Source organism: Canis lupus, chromosome 31, assembly GCF_011100685.1.
Source record: "Canis lupus familiaris isolate Mischka breed German Shepherd chromosome 31, alternate assembly UU_Cfam_GSD_1.0, whole genome shotgun sequence".
Taxonomy (NCBI): domain Eukaryota; kingdom Metazoa; phylum Chordata; class Mammalia; order Carnivora; family Canidae; genus Canis; species Canis lupus.
The window spans coordinates 32,495,110-32,514,428 of NC_049252.1; the positions used below are offsets into that span (position 1 = coordinate 32,495,110).

Below are 19,319 nucleotides of genomic sequence, written 5' to 3' on the forward strand. Positions count from 1 at the left end.
ATTTCTTGAACTGGCTATCACAAGTTAACATTTGCCCATTTTGACTATTCAGAGGGCCTTCAGAGGGTCATTTGTTATTCTCTCGAGGCATCAGCTGCAAGGTCCTTGAAAACAATGGAGCCACTCTCCAGGACTGGCCCTTTTAACTACCAGGCTTCCCATCCTCTCAAAGCTTTGCTCTCTGTGGCCTTTCACCTGTGCAGTCTATGGAGGGAAGAAATGATCTGCTTTCACAGAATCAGGAGGTCAAAAGGTCACCTGTGAGGTAGGTATACCATTATTGCTCCAATTTTGGTGTGGAAGAAATCTCGAAATATAGAGAGATTAAGGAAGCCAGTGAATGGAGCAATTGTGGTTTGAACCCAGGATGGTCTGGCACTATAGACAACATGAAGAAACACTTTTTTTTTTTTTTTGGAAGAAACACTTAAGCTTAGCTGTAGCTGAGAGAAGTGGCTTTTCAAAAAGGGGCATACTCAACAATTAAGACAACAAACAGAATTTGCAAGTGGGTTGGTGTAAGACCGAAGAGGAAGGGCATGCTTAACTAGAGAAGAAACACCTCTGGCTGTTTCACTCAGTGTGTAGTGTGTGTGTTTGTGTGTGAATAATTTACATGGTTCTCCCCAGTGATTCTCTCCTGGTCATTAGAAACTGTCCAGTAGAACATGCTGTCCCACTCATATTATGGAATACCCTAAGAAATAATAAAGCTCCATGTTTTTAAGGGTAAGCTAATTAGAGGCTTCACACTATTTGACACTCATCTCTTAATTTGAATAGTGCTCTTTCTTCCCCAAATGAGTATTGACTTTAAAGTCTGGGCCAGAGGTAACTTTTAGATGCGAATTCATTTTTTTTCTTCGGTTTGAATCTAAATTGTATATATTATGTGTCCATCATTGACTTCTATGGGACATCATTTTCAGTAGCTCCTCATGGCCTATTTAGAAAAGGAAGAACAATGGATTATCTGATATCAGTAATTTGGTAATGAAAAATTTTATAATTGTCCACTATTTTGTCAATCACAATAATATATGGTCACTTTGATGCATTGCCTTCTAAATTTTGGGACCTTATATGCCTCCTAAATTAGAGGAAGTACTTAACAGAGTTATAATTAACAGAGTTACAGTATTCTTCCTTTTAGAGGGATTTTGGAAAAGCTTAAATCCCTGAGTGTGCTCTATAGCATCCAGCCTCAGATTGTTAGCACATTTGGTGAACCAGCACACAGTGTCCTCAAATTGCTGAGGATCACAAAAAGTTTACCCTTTTTGGGGAGCAATTATCATCAGTTTTTAGTCAACCAATGATGCTACTGGGATGTTGAGGTAGACATTTTGGAAGGAAGCTTCCGAATAAATCACTTGAACCTAATGCTCAAGGAAAAAAGACTAGTTGGATTTCTTGACATTGATGAATGATAGATTTCTACCTAGGAAAAATAAATTTATGTGTCCTTGAAGTTCTTTTTTTAATTTCTCTTTATACAGATTTACCAGGAGGGTTCCCCCCAAGTTCTTAACACTTCAGATCACATCAATTAGTTCTTTCCCCAGGTTAGGTAGTTGGGGTTATAACTCTTAAGACAAAAAGGGTAAGTCTTGAGATAATGACTTGCCAATGGAGAGATTAGCAGTAACTTATCAAAAGGAGAAAATAGATATGAAAAATGTAATGGGTATGAAATATCACTACTAGAAATAGCTTAAGAGTACTGTAATGCTAACACCCCACCATCTTATCTGCGAAATGCCACCTTTTCAAAATCTGTGATCTCATATTCTCCTCTATTATAGTGAAGTGGCATTTTGGTCACAGCAAAGAAAAATGATATTTGGAAATTAGATGTGATGGAATGTAATATTCTTCTAGGGGTATTTGTGTAGACACTGCTTACTTGATTTAGACTTCAGAACCGTTGTACGGCACATTTCATTTTAATATATGGCTATTAAAAATTCATGTGAATACATAGAGAGTTTTAAAATGAACCAGCAACATTGGAGACCAATGGAGACACCTTAAAGAAAAAGAGGAACTACTAGTAGGGGAAAAGAGACACCAGCCTGTTTGTACCCTAAACACTCATTTTCTTTGGGTGTACTTCTCTATTGAATCCTTTTTTTTTTTTTTTTACAAAAGTTAAATTCAATTAGCCAACATATAGTACATCATTAGTCTCAGACACGGTGTTCAATAATTTATCAGTTTGTGTAAGACTCAGTGATCCTCACATAATGTGCTCCTTCACGCCCATCACCCAGTTACCCCATCTTGCTGCCCCCTTCCCTCCAGCGACCCTCTGTTTGTTTCCTAGAGTTAAGAGTCTCTCATGGTTTTTTTCTTTCTCTGATGTTTTCCCATTCAGGTTTCCCCATCCTTCCCCTATGATCTTCTGTGCTGTTTCTTATATTCCACATATAAGTGAAGCCATATGATAATTGTCTTTCTCTGATGGACTTAGTTCGTTCAGCATAGTACCTCACGAACCAACAGCATTCACCATGCAAAGACCACTGGACCTGGAGGCTGCAAACGTCAGTGATTTTGGGCTTCAAATTCCTACTCTCCCAGAGGCCATTTGACCTTAGCCAAGTCCCTAGTCTCCCTAGCGACTCATCTTGTGTAAGCCTCCATTTCCTCATCTGTAAAGTAAGAGCTGGGTGACGATGCCTTCCAACTCAAAACTCCTATGATCTGTGGTGTGGTTTTTGGTGACAAAACCCCTCTCCACATGCACGTTTCTCTGGAGACAGAACTGAGTTTTCCTGCAGTGAAGGATGGAAACTCCTTCCCATTCACCCTCTGCTGCTTCTCTTTCTGGCTTCCGGTTTGTCACACCCACTTCTGATTTGCCTTCCTGGGCTTCTGATGTATACTCCCCTCCTCCTCGGTAACCCACAGATACCCACTGCTGGGCTGTCAGCCCTTTTTCCTCATCTATAGTGTTAGTATATCTGACTGATATCCTCCCATCCTCCATTTTCCCTAGTTTTCTTGCAGTGTTTAAATTTTCCAGAAGTTCTCTTCTTTGAGATAACGTTGAAGGAAAAACACCCCCCAGGGATGGAGGTGGAGCTCATAGATGAAGAGGCTTGATCCACCCCCCCACCCATCACAGCATGTGAGCCTCATCTGGATCCTGATTCAAACCAGCAGATTTGAAAACAATAAGAAAAGACAAGTGTGAGACAACTGGAAGTTGGAACATCTAGATATTGGATCTTAGGGAATGATCACTAAGTATTTTAGGTGCCACAGTGGTGTTCTGGTTATGTTTTGGAGTCCTTGTCTTTTAGAAACACACATGGAAAGATGTGTAGATAAAACGATCTGATGCCGGGGCCGGTTAGTGAGTCGTGGTAGAGATTGAACAAGTTTGGCTGTGAATCGACAATTCTAGAAATTGAATGATGGCTACATGGGAGTTAATTATACTATTTGGTCTACTCTTATATAAATTTTTTGATTTTCATAATAAAAAATGTAAAAAAAAAAAAGCTTAATGGGGGTTCATCCTAACCACCCAGGCACATTTGCAGAGGTGTTGGAAAGGGCTGCTTGTCATAGTTGCATAATCGTTGGGGGTAAATATGGAAGTTCATCAATCAGAAAGGCTATAGTGAGGAGCTGGCTGGCAACGGGCCCAGCTCTGTGTAGCTGTCATCTAGCCTCCAGGCCAATTTGTCCTCTATAAATAACAGTCTATATGAATGCTTTACTATTTTAAAGCACATTTGCCACAGCTGCTGAGCATGTTTGTTTACGTAGCTGTGAACCCTTCTGTAAACATCACTATCTCAAAATTGCCCATGTGTCAGGAACATAAAGGGCCCCCTTTAAAAATATATTTGCAGGATGAGACACGGCCAGTTCCCAGATGTCTGGGTGGCTCGTGTCAGAATTTTCCAGGGTTTGATTCATTTTCAAAAATAGAATCACATGACTGAAAGGTTCTTGAGAGGTCACCGTGCATATCCCTCTGACTCTGAGCTGGACCAGGCTGAAGCCATCCACCAAGGATGTGGGTCTGTCTTTCATGGGTGTTAAGTCTGGCTTTTATCAAATGGAGGACCATGACCGGGACCCACAGGGCACCAGAGTTGGGCAAGACTCCCTCCTGCCTTCAGTGAGCTTACTTTCATTTCCTAAAAACCTGCCTCTAAGAAGGGAGAAGAAATGTGTGGGAAATATCAGAAAGGGAGACAGAACGTAAAGACTGCTAACTCTGGGAAACGAACTAGGGGTGGTAGAAGGGGAGGAGGGCGGGGGGTGGGAGTGAATGGGTGACGGGCACTGGGGGTTATTCTGTATGTTAGTAAATTGAACACCAATAAAAAATAAATTAAAAAAAAAAAAAGAAGAAACCTGCCTCTAAGTGCCACTCTAAGTGATTGTGACAAAGCACACTTGTTGCACGTGGCATGAAAATATAATGCGTCAACGGAACACCAACTGGCCTGAACTAGGCTGGGGTGCTCAGTAGAAGGACCCCGGTGGATCCTCAGCTTCCTGCAGGATAGCTCAGATTTCCACAAAACACCATATTGGGATCACTGCGTAACCAAAACATATATGACAGGAAGAGAGCACTGTGGTGGGGTTGCAGTGTGGGGCTCATCCCTGGATGATGCCTGCTAATTGGGATCACTGAGAGTGGTTTAAGGTCAAGTAAGACATTTTTGAAAGGAATGAATAAAATGGATGTGTCAGCTTGCTGCTTTCAAGGCTTCTGGTTTCCCATCTAGCTCTACAACGAATAATTAGATCCTTGTGAATTTGTTTTCCTTGATGTGCATTCGGCCCACATTTATTTTCTTCCTGTGGCTTTGACTCCTTGAAGCACTCCCCTTCCCTCGAGGGCCTGTTTAGTACCTATAAATCCCATTTGTGCTCTTCATTCACAAAGAAAAAGCATCCCGCCGAAATTTAAGAGATCAGATGTACTGAGAAGTACTGAACTGTATGAATCCCATCAGGAAAAGATCAAGACATATGCAGCTTCCAGACAAACGCAGAACTTTCTAGAACACTCTTCCCTCCACTTAACAGAAATTAGAAAACTATTTCTTTTTGAGAAAAATGAATAGTAGTTGCCGTAGTTGCCTTTCCCCCAGAATCAGGGGTGTTTTGATTCTTTTCTTGCTGGTAACTCTCAAGTTTTCTCTAAGAAAGCAGTAAGAAAGTCTGCTGGGTGCTCAGAGGCAGGTATCACCGTTAATTACCAAGAAAGCAATGTTCCTCCCTTTAGAAAGCCTCACTCATAACAAGCTGTCCACAGAAGACAGGGTCTGCCCCAAGGAGAATTCTGGCTCAGGGACATTACAAAGATAATTTGCTTATTCTGCATTCATTTATTTTTTGAGACTGGGCTTTGGTTTGAGGGAACACGAAGCTCAGCTCGTGCAATTTGAAGCTCAGATTAACACCAATAACCAGAGGGTACATCTCCAGTGGCTTTCGCGCCTTGAACTCAGAGATACAATGCTAAGAATGTTTGTCGGCTCGCCTCCCTCATGTCCTACTGAGACAGTTGATAGTGAGAAATCTAATATTAAAACCGCATCAATGAGTGGTCAGTTTATGATGCCAGCGGCTGTACCACCGTGGCCACCACTAGGGGGATCCAGAGTCCCTGCGCTCCCACCAAGGTGGGAGAAGTTTCTGGTCTGTGAGAAAAAGACAAAGCTCCCTGTTTGGACTGTTTCCTCTCCTCTTTCCTCCCCTCTCTTCTCCTCACTCGTCTTCCGCCACCCCCTACACAGTCATTGCAAAGTCAGGCTCTGGGTACAGACAGCCCTGTTCACCCGAGCAGCTCTTAGTATTTCATATATTATTTTGTTATCCTTTGAAGCCGTTTCAAATCAGGTCCATGTTCCTTTTGTTTTATGGGAAGGAGCACATGCCAATCACTGAGCTCCATACAGAGACTTTTACTCACATTTTCATTGTTTGCTGCATTTAACAAAACCTACTGCAAAAATTGCCACCACTTGAAGAGAAGTTGGTTAGAGGTTATGACTTCGCCTATTAGGTACAGGGAAGTGGAAACATGGGACCAACAACTTTCATGGGATGACCGAGATCAGGATATGGATTGAAGAAGCATCTAGGGCCAGGCTGTTGGCTGTGCATTTCAGATTAAATAGATGACCCTCCGGCGTCAGGTTGTAGACTTCAAAGCACAGAAGGGAAGCTTGCACCTCAAAAGAGGATTTTAAGTCTAATATTGGGAACTCCAAAGAACAGGAAAGAAAATAATGAATTTGGGTTCCAATTTATACTTTTCCTGTGTGTCGGGGGTCAATGTTCTTAACTTAAGTCAGAATGTAGGGCTGTATTTTATAGAATGTTACCAACTAATATGGGCAGGACCTGCTCTGTTGTTGGGATGTATAACACATGTAAAGTTGGGTTATGAGTCAAGACCTCAAAAAAAAACCAGACCGTTTCTCTATTTTGAGGACAGATCATTTTCCCGAGAACACACCAATGATCAGCCATCAACAGCAGAAGGGTCGATAGGATTGTGATGAATGGATCTTCAATTTTTTTCCTTTCCTGCTAGAATTATTTACTGGGTCTGCAATATTAGGTCAACTGTGGGCTCAGCAGGTAGAGTATGTGGAAAGACACCTTCCCCGCACCTGATATAACAGAAGAGCCAGTGCTATGAGTCTTGCAAATGGCTTCCAAAGAAGGGGTAAAATTGCATTGTTATTAAAGCAATTTGTCAGGTTTCCTTGGAAAGGCTTAACTTTTTCCTCGGGCTTGCCAATAAATAACCTCAAGTATTTAAATTAACCAATGTTTTAGAGCCGCCTAAAAAATGCTTTGGAGACAGATAAGATTTTAATTTAAGGAAATATTTGGAAATTTAAAATACAGCAAGTGGTGCCTTTGAAAAATTGTTTACTGGTTTATTTTCCAAAGGCTTTTAAAAAGTTAAATGGGTAGACTTCTTGGTGGGTATGCTAAGGTTATAGGACACACAGGCATATTCTCTCATGAAACAAGGGGGTGGAGTCAATAGCAAGTGAAATTCAATTTTTCATATTTTGTCATAAATAAGTATGTCAGGTCCAGTTTAAAATGAGCCTTGATCCACAGATACCCCAGGATAGAGCACACCTTACCTGTAGCTTCCACCATTCCTTCTAGGATGACAACAATTTCCAGTTCCTCTTTGGGCAGCTGGGCTTTGGAGATCTCCCAGAAAGGACTCTGTTGGTTAATTTCGTGGCTGATGATGAGTGGTGATACCAGAAACAGACGGTCATCCCCGGTGTAATACCCTACATTGATATCTGTTTGGTTCAAGGGGATGAACTCACCCTCTGAGGTCTGTTTGGACTTGATCAACTTGGCTCGGATGGAAGCCTCCACAATGTGGGAATTCCTGAGATCCCCTACTCGGAACATCAGGCACAGTTTCCCATCCCGCATGGAGATCACTGCATGGGTGGAAAAAACCAGGGTCTCTGCCCTCTTCTTGGGTTGCGATATTTTTACAAACATGCATCCCACCATGAATGCATTGACAATGGACCCCAGCACGGATTGGATTAAGAGGAGAATAATTCCCTCTGGGCACTTGTCCGTGATGACTCGGTAGCCATAACCGATGGTGGTTTCTGTCTCTATTGAGAATAAAAAAGCGGAGACGAACCCATTGAGGTTGGTGACACAGGGAGTCCATGAGGGGTCCTCTATGTGGTCCATATCTCCTCGGATGTATGCAATTAGCCACCAGATCATCCCAAAAAAGAGCCATGTCACTGTGTAAACCATGACGAAAATCAACAGATTGAATCTCCACTTGAGATCTACTAAGGTGGTGAAGATATCCGTCAGGTAGCGGTAGGTCTCCCTCACATTGCCGTGATGGACATTGCATTTTCCATCTTTCCGCACATACCTCTGGATTTTCCTTTTGGTCCGGTCTCGGCTGATGTGTCTTGGCAGGTCGTCCCTGGCCTGCTTAGGCAACTTTGGCTGGTGGATGGCCACAGGGCTCTCAACATCCTGATCCATGGAGTCGCCCTCCAGGACGTTAGCTGGTAGTTTGGAGGAAAGAAAAGAAAAATGGAATGACATACTGGTTCTTTGGGGATCACGGAAACCACACTGTGTATGGTATATGGTAGTGAAACCAAATAGCATTTGTGTAGCCTTTAACAGAATAGATGATGTCATTTTTTATTTGGCATCTTTGGGTGATCCTTTAGTTGACTTGGACTCCTGTGCCCTGTAATCTAGCTCGTGCAGATACTTCCCCACCCTTTCCACTGGGACAGAACTGAGTGCTGTGAAACTGTCTCCCTCCAGCAAGTCCTAAGAGTCAGCCCCTGCGTGGGATGTCTTCCCACTCTATCTGAGATGCCATCACACGGGAGAGGCAGCACAGGCTGGATAAAGAAATGTTTCAATTCAGACAGTCTTGGTTCTGTCACTTAGCAATTGTTGGCTCTTGGACTTGCTATCTGTTATGGGCTGAATTGTGCCCACCCCACTGGTCCGTGTGGAAGACCTAACCCCCAATGTGATTGTATTTGGACATAGGGCCTTTAAGGAGATAACTAACAGTAAGAGTGGAGCCCTAATAGAACTGGTGTCCTTATAAGAAGAAGAAGATACATGAGGGGTGTGCACCAGCGAAGGCTACGTAAGGATACAGTGAGAAGGCGACTATCCGCAAACCAGGAAGAGAAGTCTTCCAACTCAAGCAAGGTGGCCAGAAAGGAATCCTGCCAGCATCTTAATTTTAAACCTCCAGCCCCACGCCCCCTCTCTGGTATTCTGTTATGGCCACCTGAGTAGACTGATATACCATCCGGATTCATGGAACTTGAGTTTCCACATTTACAAAATGGGTTGTTACAAAGTTGAACGAAACCACGTATGTGCTCTGTGCCTGCATGGAACAGATATGTAATAAATGTTCCTTTGCATTAAATTATGCCTGTGATAGTACTCTCCTTATATTTAGGGCAAGAATCTTGAATGAGCTCTTTAAATTGTTACTGGAATTTCAGAGCCGAAAGATGAAAATTCTGGCTTTTGTCGGTAAGTACGCTCGCATTATACTCTAATGGTTGATTTAATTCCAAGGTTAAAAAAAAAAAAAAGGTGTGGGGGAAATGTTCTCTCTCTTTCTATGTGTTACACGTTTTATTTGGTTTCTGCCTCAACATGTAACATCTGCAGTTTTGGCTTGTGGTTATTTCCTTCCCGACGGCCTTCATGACTCATGCATTGGTACAGTCATTAGCTAACAGTGCATTAGGAAAACTCTTCTAGAATCTGAGTGCAAAGGGAAACTTGGAAATGACACTGCTAGTAAACACATAAGCCACTATGAAACTACTTGTTCAGTCAATAATTTTAAAGCTTTCTAAAAGTTTTATAAGCCGTTTCTTTCCCCAGGCTTTCATTCTGAGTCTTTGACTCGGCCGTGCATTTTTTCTGCGGTAGTAACTACATGTTCCCCTGGGTTAAAGGAGTAACATAGTCTGTTGAGAAAACATTTCCTGAATAAGAAAATAGTTGTGGAGAGGACCTGAGTGGTACCAACTTCACTTATAGATTAACCTTGTTCATGGTTGGTTAGTTTCTTTAAAAATCAATCCCATAGATCTGTTTTTATATTTTAACACAAGGAAGAGACAACATCTAGTCTGCAGAACCTGCTGTTTGGTTTGACAACTTGTACTTTTAGATCACTGCCCTCAATAGCCTTCATTTGTAAAAGAGAAACTTTGCTTGTTCTTTTTCTTTTTCCAACAAAGAAAGAGGACAGGAGTCAAAGGGAGGCAGCTGAGGGCAGGCTGGGAAGGAGGTGTTTGGGGCTCTGGATGGAAGCAGAGGCCAGTGCCCCTGGGTAGCAGGGATGTGTGTGTCCCAGAGTGGGCATGCCTGAGCTCTTCTAATTTTGCCCTGATTGGGAGTCTCTAAATATGACTTCATGTGGGATGAACTCTGGGCTTAACCCCACCAGGGTGGGGAGGCTTTGATTGCAGGACATAGGGGCCCAAGTGGACCTGGCGTATGCCTGGTTTTACCTTGACCAGGATGGTAAGCTCTCTGACCGTACAGAGCCACCCTGAACCCTTGTGTCCCTCAGTCCCTCCATCCCTCCAACCCAAAGAAGAGGGCTTGTCAGATTTGCTGACTCTTAACAGTCTTCAGTGATATTTCACACTTCCAAATCTCACAGAGGAAATACATGACCCTCCCCCTGCTCCCTAATTTGAAGCTGTTTTCTTGCTTTTTCTGGCTTGACTGTAGCCTTCAAATCCAGGCATTTATCCTGACCTGGAGGAACCTGTTTGATCGGTTAATGAGTGAGTAGAGGCAAGTGCTCTGGATAGTCCTGGGAGCCTGCCAGTTGATCCTCAAATTCTTTCTTCATTATTGTTTTTTCCTCTTTTTTTTTTTTTTAGCTCAGGACTGGGCCACATTTCCCAGTTTCCTTTGCATTGGGGACAGCCAGTGCAGAGTCCTGGCCTGTCTGGAGCTGGTATGTCCTTCTGGTCCAAGGCTTTAATAGAGGATGTGCCCCCTCTTATGCCCCTGACCCTTCTAGGATGATGGTGGAGTCAGAAGGTGGTGGAGGGGCCTGGGTCCCAAGCTGATGGCAAAGAACTGCCATTTGACTAGAAACAAGAAAGAAGAAGATTGTGTTTGAGCCATTATATATTTTGTGTCTATTATCAAACACAGCCTTCTCTCTCATTTTATGGGCAGTAATACTGACATGGAGAAGCAAAAAGAAGCATCACTGGGTGGGTGACTGGCTTGGGGAAGAACAGGGAGAGAAGTCAAGATGGAGTTTTTGAGTAGGGCGTTATGATGAAACAGCATGTGGTTAATCGAATGCTTGGGTTTGGTGTCGGAGAAAGTGTCAACGCATATACTACTTATGTGTCTTTTAAAAACAAATAAAAATGGAATCAAACAAAGAAAGCCAAGCCTCCTGGGGAGTGAAGTGGGAAGGTGGCCTCTAAGGTGTCCCTGTAGACGAGATGTTCCTGTAGATAAAGTGTCCCTGTAGATGAGGCAGTGGCCGCAGGCAAGGGGTATCCATGGGAAGATGGTGACGGGGTTCAGAATATGTCACCCCTAAAACATACCACTTTGGCATATTAATTGTTTTGAATTAAAGTTATAAAACAGCTAGTGCAAGAAGACACCCTGACCCCCACTGTCCCCATTCTCCTGAAAGCTGGAGATAAATCTCTGACGTGAAAGGTCCCCTTCCTGTACCAAGAGGATGGAAGACACTCATCACCAGAGACAGGGAATTTGGGGCTGAGAAGACTGTATAAACAAACCTTGTTAAACTAACCCACATCTTCCCAGTCATTTCTTCACCATCTATTACCCATGGTCCAGACCCTTTTGTCTTGCCAATTCTTCACATATTGGTTGTTTCTTTGTCTAAATGTGTGAAAGTTTCCTGCTCTGGTCCCCTCTATCTGTATTCTTTAGTTAGGCTCCCATGGACATGTGTATGCTTTTCTCCTGGGATTCTGTGTTGGTTTAATGCTTAGGCCCAGCCAGAGATTGAAAGAGGAGAGAGGAGAATGTTTCCTCTGGGCAGTGAGTGGGAGGTAAGGCTGGACATCCTGCTTAACTGCCTCTGGGGCAGGGGCCGGGACAGGGGCAGGCAGAAGATTGAGAAAAACCAAAAAGCCAGTGAAAAGACTGGGGGAGCAGAAGCCACTGGAGTAGGAGTCCCAAGAGGCAGGAAGGGTGAAGCCAATGGGAGGGGGAGGGGAGTGTGCAGAAGGGGACCCGAGCCCTCAGAGCAATGGGGGGAAACCCTGGACAGGGGATGTGGCTTCCCAGGTCTGAGCCAGGGAGTGAGGCTCAGCAACCCTCAGCACGAATGCAAATGCGTATAAGGGAAATACAGAAAGGAACGTTAATGATGGTTCTTAACATTCCTTTCGTGCCTGCCTGGAATCCCAGGTGTGGATTTGTGGGGTGATCTGAATTACATTTGCAAGAGCATTTTGAGCTGCTCAGCAGCTGCACTTGGGAAAGCTGACATTTCTCGCTGGAATCCTGCACAGCCTTCTACACTAATGACTCCTCGCCCCCTCCACTACTCAGAAACTGGCTCTGGGCCCCCAACCCAGGCTGTTGCACACACAGCGATCACATGGTCAGACCCACTGGCCACATGTGCTGCTCCTTGTGCAGGGTCATGCAGGTGACTTGAGCAGCGAGAATGTAGAGGAACTCTCTGCTGTCTGTGGAGTGCTGGACGGTGGGCAAGAGGACAGCAAGAGCCACGCCGAGCATCCCAGTGATTTCTTTCATGAGTTGCTTTATTGCATTTTGGCTTTAAGTAAATGTGGGTCTGTGTGATAAAGCCAGCTGCTTTCTTTTTTTTTTAATCCCTCTCACTCTCTCTTTTTTCCCCCCCTCTCTTTTTTAGAAAGGTGATCAATTGACATAAAGTAAGCTAAGGGGCAAAGTAGCCCAGTGTTGAAATTTAACTGGAAAGAAATAATAGCAAGAGATAGAGCCACATGCTGGAAAGGACCTGATACCTGAATCACTGGGATTGTGCTGTTGAATTTCGGGTGCAGTGTCCCTCCAAGGAAAGGCTGCCCCGGCCAGTATAAATGTTCTCCTGATGGGGAATTGTTACATGTCACATTACATATGAATTCTTTGGGTGATGCTTCCACTGACTAGGGAAATGTTTGAAAAGTACTTGAAGAATTAACACATTTCGGAAAACCCAACAAGAAAGCAGGCGAGATCTCAAACGCATGTACAAAAACCAAAAGTTTGAAGGCCATGCACATAGATGTTAAGAGGGTTAACTCTGAGTGGGTGGCTAATGGGTCCCTTAAATTAAAAAAATATATATTTTCATTTTTCCAAATTTTCTAGACTGAGTTTACATCACTTTTATAATAAAAAAGAAAAAAGGAATTTTCAGACAAAACGTTGAGGCCCTTCTAGTGTGTGATTTAAGAAATCTGAGAAAATATAACTAAATCCCCACTATTGGAAGAGCAGCTGTGGGAATTCAGATGTCATAGGGAGTGGGGTGAGGGGCAGGATCCACAGGACAAAGCTAGTCAGCTGTCCCTGGGACTGGCCTACCAGCCTCCAGAAGAGAAAGGAGTGTGGGAGGCCTGGAGACCTCAAGCAGCTGTTTTAAGATGCAAGAGAAAGGGAAAGATGAGATCCTCTTAGTGCATTAAAATCAGCATATATTGTTCAGGAAGACCCTTCATGGCATGGAATTATGGTTTCTTCCCCATTAAAAATGACCTATTTGATGATATCCACCAAATGATGAATGGATAAAGAAGAGGCATTATACATATACAATAGAATATTACTTGGCTATAAAAAAGAATGAAATCTTGTCATTTGCAGTGACATGGATGGAGCCAGAGAGTATAATGCTAAGTGAAATAGGTCAGAGAAATACAAATACCATGATTTCAGTCATATGTGAAATTTAAGAATAAAACAAAGGAGCAAAGGAAAAAGGAAAGACAAACTGAAAGATAGACTCAACTATAGAGAACATACTGATAGTCATCAGAGGGGAGGTGGATGGGTGATGGGGGAAACAGGCGATGGGGATTAAGGAGTGCACTTATGATCAGCACCGGGTAATGTATGGAACTGATGAATCACTATATTGTACACATAAAACTAACATAGCAGTGTATGTTATCTAACGGGAATTTAAATAAAAGCTAAAAAATGACCTATTTGATGAAAAGACAATGTACAGAATGGGAGATAATACTTGAAAAGCATGTATCTGATAAGGGATGAAGGTCTAAAATATATAATGAATTCCTGCAACTCAACAACAGAAAAACAAACCACCCAGTTCAGAGATGGGCAGAAAACTTGAATAGACATTGCTCTGAAGATACACAAATGGCTTAACAAGCACATGAACAGATGTTCAACATTACTAGGTCACTGGTCATTGGGGAAATACAAATCAAAACCACAGCGAGATATCACTTCACACTCATTAGGATGACTTAAAAAAAACTAAAAGGAAAATAACAAGTGTCAGAAAGGATGTGGAGAAACTGGCACTTTGGTGTATTGCTAGTAGGGATGTAAAATGGCATAGCTGCTGTGGAAAACAGTCTACCAGTTCCTCAAAAATAAATATAGAATTGCCATGTGATCCAGCAATCTGACTTCAAGGTATAAACCTAAAAGAACTGAAAGCAGGGACTCAAACAGATACTTGTATGCCAAATGTTTCTAGCAGTGTGATTCACAGTGTCCCAGGGGGAAACAACCTCACTGTCCATCAATAGATGGATGGATAAGCAAAATGTGGTCTAGCCATACAATGGAATATTATTCAGTCTTGAAAAGGAATATGATTCTGACACATGCTATGACATGGATGAACCTTGAAAACATTATGTTAGGTGAATAAGTCAGATGTGGAAGAACAGATATTGTATGATTCCATTTATATGAGGTATGTGGGATAGACAAGTGCATAGAAACAGAAAGTAGAATAGAAGTTACCAGAGGCTAGGGGGAAAGAGGAATGGGGAGTTATTTGTTCATAATGATAAAAAAAAGTTCTGGAAATGGATAGTGGTCATGGTTGCACAACATTATGAGTGTACTTAATGCTACTGAGTTGTACACTTAAAAGTGTTTAAAGGGTAAATCCTTTGTTACGTATGTTTTACCAAAACTAAAAAAAAAAAAAAAAAAAAAAAGACCTAATCCAATAGTACTTGTGTTATTGAGGGTTCCTAGATAGTCTATCAGATGTGGCTCACCTTTATTTTACTTTCTTTTTTTTCCTCCCCTGAATCAAAAGAATGTGATAGGGACCCCTGGGTGGCTCACTGGTTGAGAGTCTGCCTTTGGCTCAGGGTGTGATCCTGGGGTCCTGGGATCGAGTCCTGCATTGGGCTCCCTGCAAGGGAGCCTGCTTCTCCCTCTGCCTATGTCTCTGCCTCTCTCTCTGTGTTTCTTAAGCATAAATAAATAAAACCTTAAAAAAAAAAAAGAATGTGGTAGATTTGTTTCAGCGCTCTTGAATGGAGGAGGCGATTTAAAATGCAGGGCATCTTGCCGTGTGGGGTCTACTACTGAGCTCTGTAAAGACCTCACTGGGAAGGAATTTCTCCTGTCAGAAGTAAGCAACAAATTAAAATATGATTTGAAAACCCAGGCAAGGGAATCAGGCACTGGGAAAATCTCAGCAACTCAAACCTAAATCTGTCTTGGGTGCAGAGCAGGATGGGTTTGCATAAGGAAGTGATGAGTGTATGCTGGTTCCTGATAGGCCAAAGCAGGCATGGTGGGGGCATTTGAAAAGCGGGAACTATATGTGTGGAAGCTTTGAAGGCATGAAGCAGCCTTGTTTGGGAATGGCAGAGATTCTGGAATAGAACAAGTGTGGGGGAAATGGAGGGAGCTAGGACAGTAGTGGATGAGAGCCAAGTTGGACCCTGAAATCCTCTGTACCAGGCCGTGGAGATCGGTCTTAAAATGTGGAGTAATATGATGGAATATTTTATGTATTTTAGAAGGACCCCTCTGAAGGGTAGGCATGCGGAGTATAGATTAGAGGCAAGCATTGGCAAACTTTTTCTGTGAAGGGCTAATAGTAAATAGTTTAGTCTTTGTAGGCAACCTAAGTGTCTGTTGCATATTCCTCTTTGTTTTTAAAAAAACTTCCTATAACCCTTAAAAAATGTAAAACTAATCCTAGCTCATGGGCAAGTACAAAAAGAGGCCACAAGCTGGATTTGCTGAAGTCTGGCTACAGGGTGCCAGCAAGAGGGAGAAATAGCTAGGTGCTGGATTAAGGGAGCAGTCATGAGGATGAAGAGGTGGCATTGGATTTAGGGTTGAAAAAGAATTGGAATTAACATAATTTGGAGATTAGCAGCAGTGGAGAGGCGTGGGCAGGAGATCATCTGGGGGATGGCAGGACGGTCCTGGAAGCAGGAAGGTAGAGGATGATGCCGGTTGGTTGGTCTGGGTTGGTTGAGAGTGTCTGCAGACACCCAAGTGGGCGCTTCTGTGGGACATCAAGTGTGTGGGGCTGAAGCTTAGTGGTGATGGACTGGGCTCTAAGTTTGGAAGGTTACCGGGACACACCAGGGGAAGCTGCAGTTGTGGGTATGGATGGAATTTCCTGGGTGGGGGGGAGGGGGACTTGCAGAGTGAGAAGAGAATATAGAAGAGAGGATCCTGGAAACGAATTATATTAAGAAGTAGGAGAGGAGCCAGAGGAGGGGTGGAGGAAGGGATAAGAGGTACGAGGTGCAGGCGGAGATAGCAGGGCAGGAAGCCAGGTGGGACTCCAGCCCAGGAGGCAGAAAAAGGGGGCATTATTGGGCACACACTGTGGGGACAAACGTATGCCCACTTGGAAAAAAAGTGTTGGGTCCCTTCCTTATTTCTTATATCAGAACAAATTCCAAGTGGATTAAGGATTTAAATGCCAAGGGGGGAAAAAAAACCCTACAGAAGGCGTAGAAGATGTATTTTTGTAATTGTAAGAGTTGAGAAAGCCTTTCTAACTATGATAGGAATCCAGAAACTATTTTCAAAGACTGGTATTTTTGTCAGTACAAAAATTTTAAATGTTTGTTAAAAAAGTAAGAAGACAAACCAGGAAAAATATTTGCAACACATAACATATATATTCCCGATCTACAAAAGCAATAAATACCTCCATAGGGGGAAAAAAACGATCATAGGAAATGAATAAGGAGTTTATAAGAGAAGAAATACACAGAACTAAAAAACATATGGAAAGACTGTTCAACCAAGTAAAAGCAAGGCAAATATAATAACATTTTTACCCTAAAGTTGGCACAATTAAAAATGAATGGCAAATACAGCGTGTGGAGCGTGTATTGGGGAGAGAGGCAGTGGAATTGTGAACATGCGTGTTTTACGGACAGTATAACTGGCAAGGTCGTTTGGAGGGCAGGTGACAGGAGGTCTCACAATTTAGGAGTGATTAGATGCCTTGGATAGCAATTCGGGGTCTGGACATTTATTCTAAGGAAATGATGTCACAAACGTCCATCAACTGCATGCAGGGGACATATTGCAGCCTCTCTCATAATAGTGAAAAATGAGAAAAAACAACCTAAATGTCTGTCAACAAGCACTGGTTAAACATACTGTAGCAGATATAATCAATGGAATACAAAGTGGCCATGAAAAATGATTTTCCAATATTTTGGGGGACCTCAACTTTTTGTGCCAAGATCACCTTCTTACTGGAGACTAAATTTACCTCTCTTTTAAAATTGTAGTCATTGCTGCCCAGAACTCATGTCTCTTCCTTGTGCTTTTCCTGTCGAACTTTTCACTTTCAACATCGAAGGGACTAGTTATTATGTGAACTTTTTATTTTCTGTCGGCCCCTGGTCAGAAGGTGAACTCCCTGAGGGAAGAGATCTCTGTGTGTTTTATTCACTGATGGATCTCAGGCTCTGGAAAAAATGCCTGGCATGTGGCAAAATCCAGCACCTATTTACTGAATCAGAGGGTGTGTGTTTACTGACTTGACGGGTTGTGTATGCCACAGTGTTAGGTGAAAAAGCAGAAATGTAATGTGTGTCTTGTAATGTGTGTGTTTGTGAGTGTGTATGTGTGTGTGTGTGTAGAAGAAGTAATCCAAAATGTTAATCTGATCAATCTCTGAGTTGTACTTTTGTGGGTGTTTTTGCTTTCTTTCAATTTTTGTATATTTAAATTTCCCCTTAATATGCTCTTAGCATCTAAAATATCAGTGGGAAATAGAAATCTCTTTTATTTTTGAATAACCAAAATAATGTTGCGCAAAGCTACTGAGAAATGCTCATTGGGCTTAACAGTTGGGATTTACCAGTGTAGTGGGTTGAATAGTGCCTCTTGCCCCCCAAATTTAGGTCTATCCTGAACCTTAGAATGTGATCTTATTTGCAAGTAAGGTCTTTACAGATGCAATTCAGGTGAGGATCAAGATAAGATCATATTGAATTAGGGTGGGTCCCAAATCCAATGAGAGCATCCCCTTAAGAGACAGAAAAGGACAGAGACACAGAGAAGGCCACATGCTGGCAGAGGCAGGGATTGGGGTGATGCTGCCACAAGCCAAGGAATATTTGGAGCCACCAGAAGCTAAGAGAAGCAAGAAGGGATTTCCTTCCAGAGCATTCAGAGGGAGTGTGGCCCTGTTGACATCTTAAATGTGTACTCTGACCTCCAGGACTGTGGGAGAATAAATTTCTGTTGTTTTAAGACCTCACACTAACCACAGGAGATGAATACAAGTGGTGATTTTGGTGGGGGTGGTGTCATCTGAGTGATGGAGTCTAAGGTCAGACTGCAGTGGGTTCAGGAGTGATTGATCAGGGAGGCGGATGAGATAAAAGAAGTATATACAATGTGTTTGAAGTCTGAGAGCTTGAGGGAGCTGACGAAGTGGGGACCCTGTGTGCCTGCATGAGTGCATGTATGTGTGTGTGTTGGGTGTCTATGTGCTGAGAAGAAGCCAAAAGGGAGAGGCTGCCCCTATGAGGAAGGGAGCAGTGATGGAGTGAGGTGTTTGGTGGAATGACGGTCAATCCAAGGTGTGTAGGTGGAGAGCTGGGTAAATACAGAAACAAGAACAAAACTTCCTCCCAGAGAGGTAGGGATGATGTGGGGCCGGGGGAGGAGGGAAAGATAAGAAGGGGGTGTTGGCATTTGCTTCAACGTGGATGGAACTGGAGGGTATTATGCTGAGTGAAGTAAGTCAGTCGGAGAAGGACAAACATTATATGTTCTCATTCATTTGGGGAATATAAATAATAGTGAAAGGGAAAATAAGGGAAGGGAGAAGAAATGTGTGGGAAATATCAGAAAGGGAGACAGAACATAAAGACTGCTAACTCTGGGAAACGAACTAGGGGTGGTAGAAGGGGAGGAGGGCGGGGGGTGGGAGTGAATGGGTGACGGGCACTGGGTGTTATTCTGTATGTTAGTAAATTGAACACCAATAAAAAAAAAAATAAAAAAAAAAAAAAATAAAATGAAAAAAAAAAAAAAAAAAAAAAAAAAAAAAAAAGAAGGGGGTGTTGGAGACACCTTTCTTGTTTTTTTTTTTTTTTTTTTTTTTTTTTTGTGGTGAATGAGTTTCAATTTGGCTCATTTTCCAGTGTGAATTTCAAGAAAATCATACTTCAGCAGACCCACTGAATTACATCGACATCTAGCCATGCAAATAACTGAACTCCGCATAATCAAAGACCAGACAAAACTTTCCCCGTGCGTACTGGTCAGGAAAAGCA

The 19,319-nt window shown here is 42.7% G+C and overlaps 1 protein-coding gene across 1 annotated transcript in view; it reads right to left on the minus strand.

Moving 5' to 3' along the window:
• KCNJ6 (potassium inwardly rectifying channel subfamily J member 6) overlaps positions 1 to 19,319 on the minus strand; it is a 260,697-nt gene that overhangs the window by 66,244 nt on the left and 175,134 nt on the right. The window contains exon 3 of the mRNA XM_038581478.1: positions 7,146 to 8,066. Within this exon, the coding sequence (XP_038437406.1) occupies positions 7,146 to 8,066 (921 nt within the window). The remainder of the gene's footprint in view (positions 1 to 7,145; positions 8,067 to 19,319) is intronic.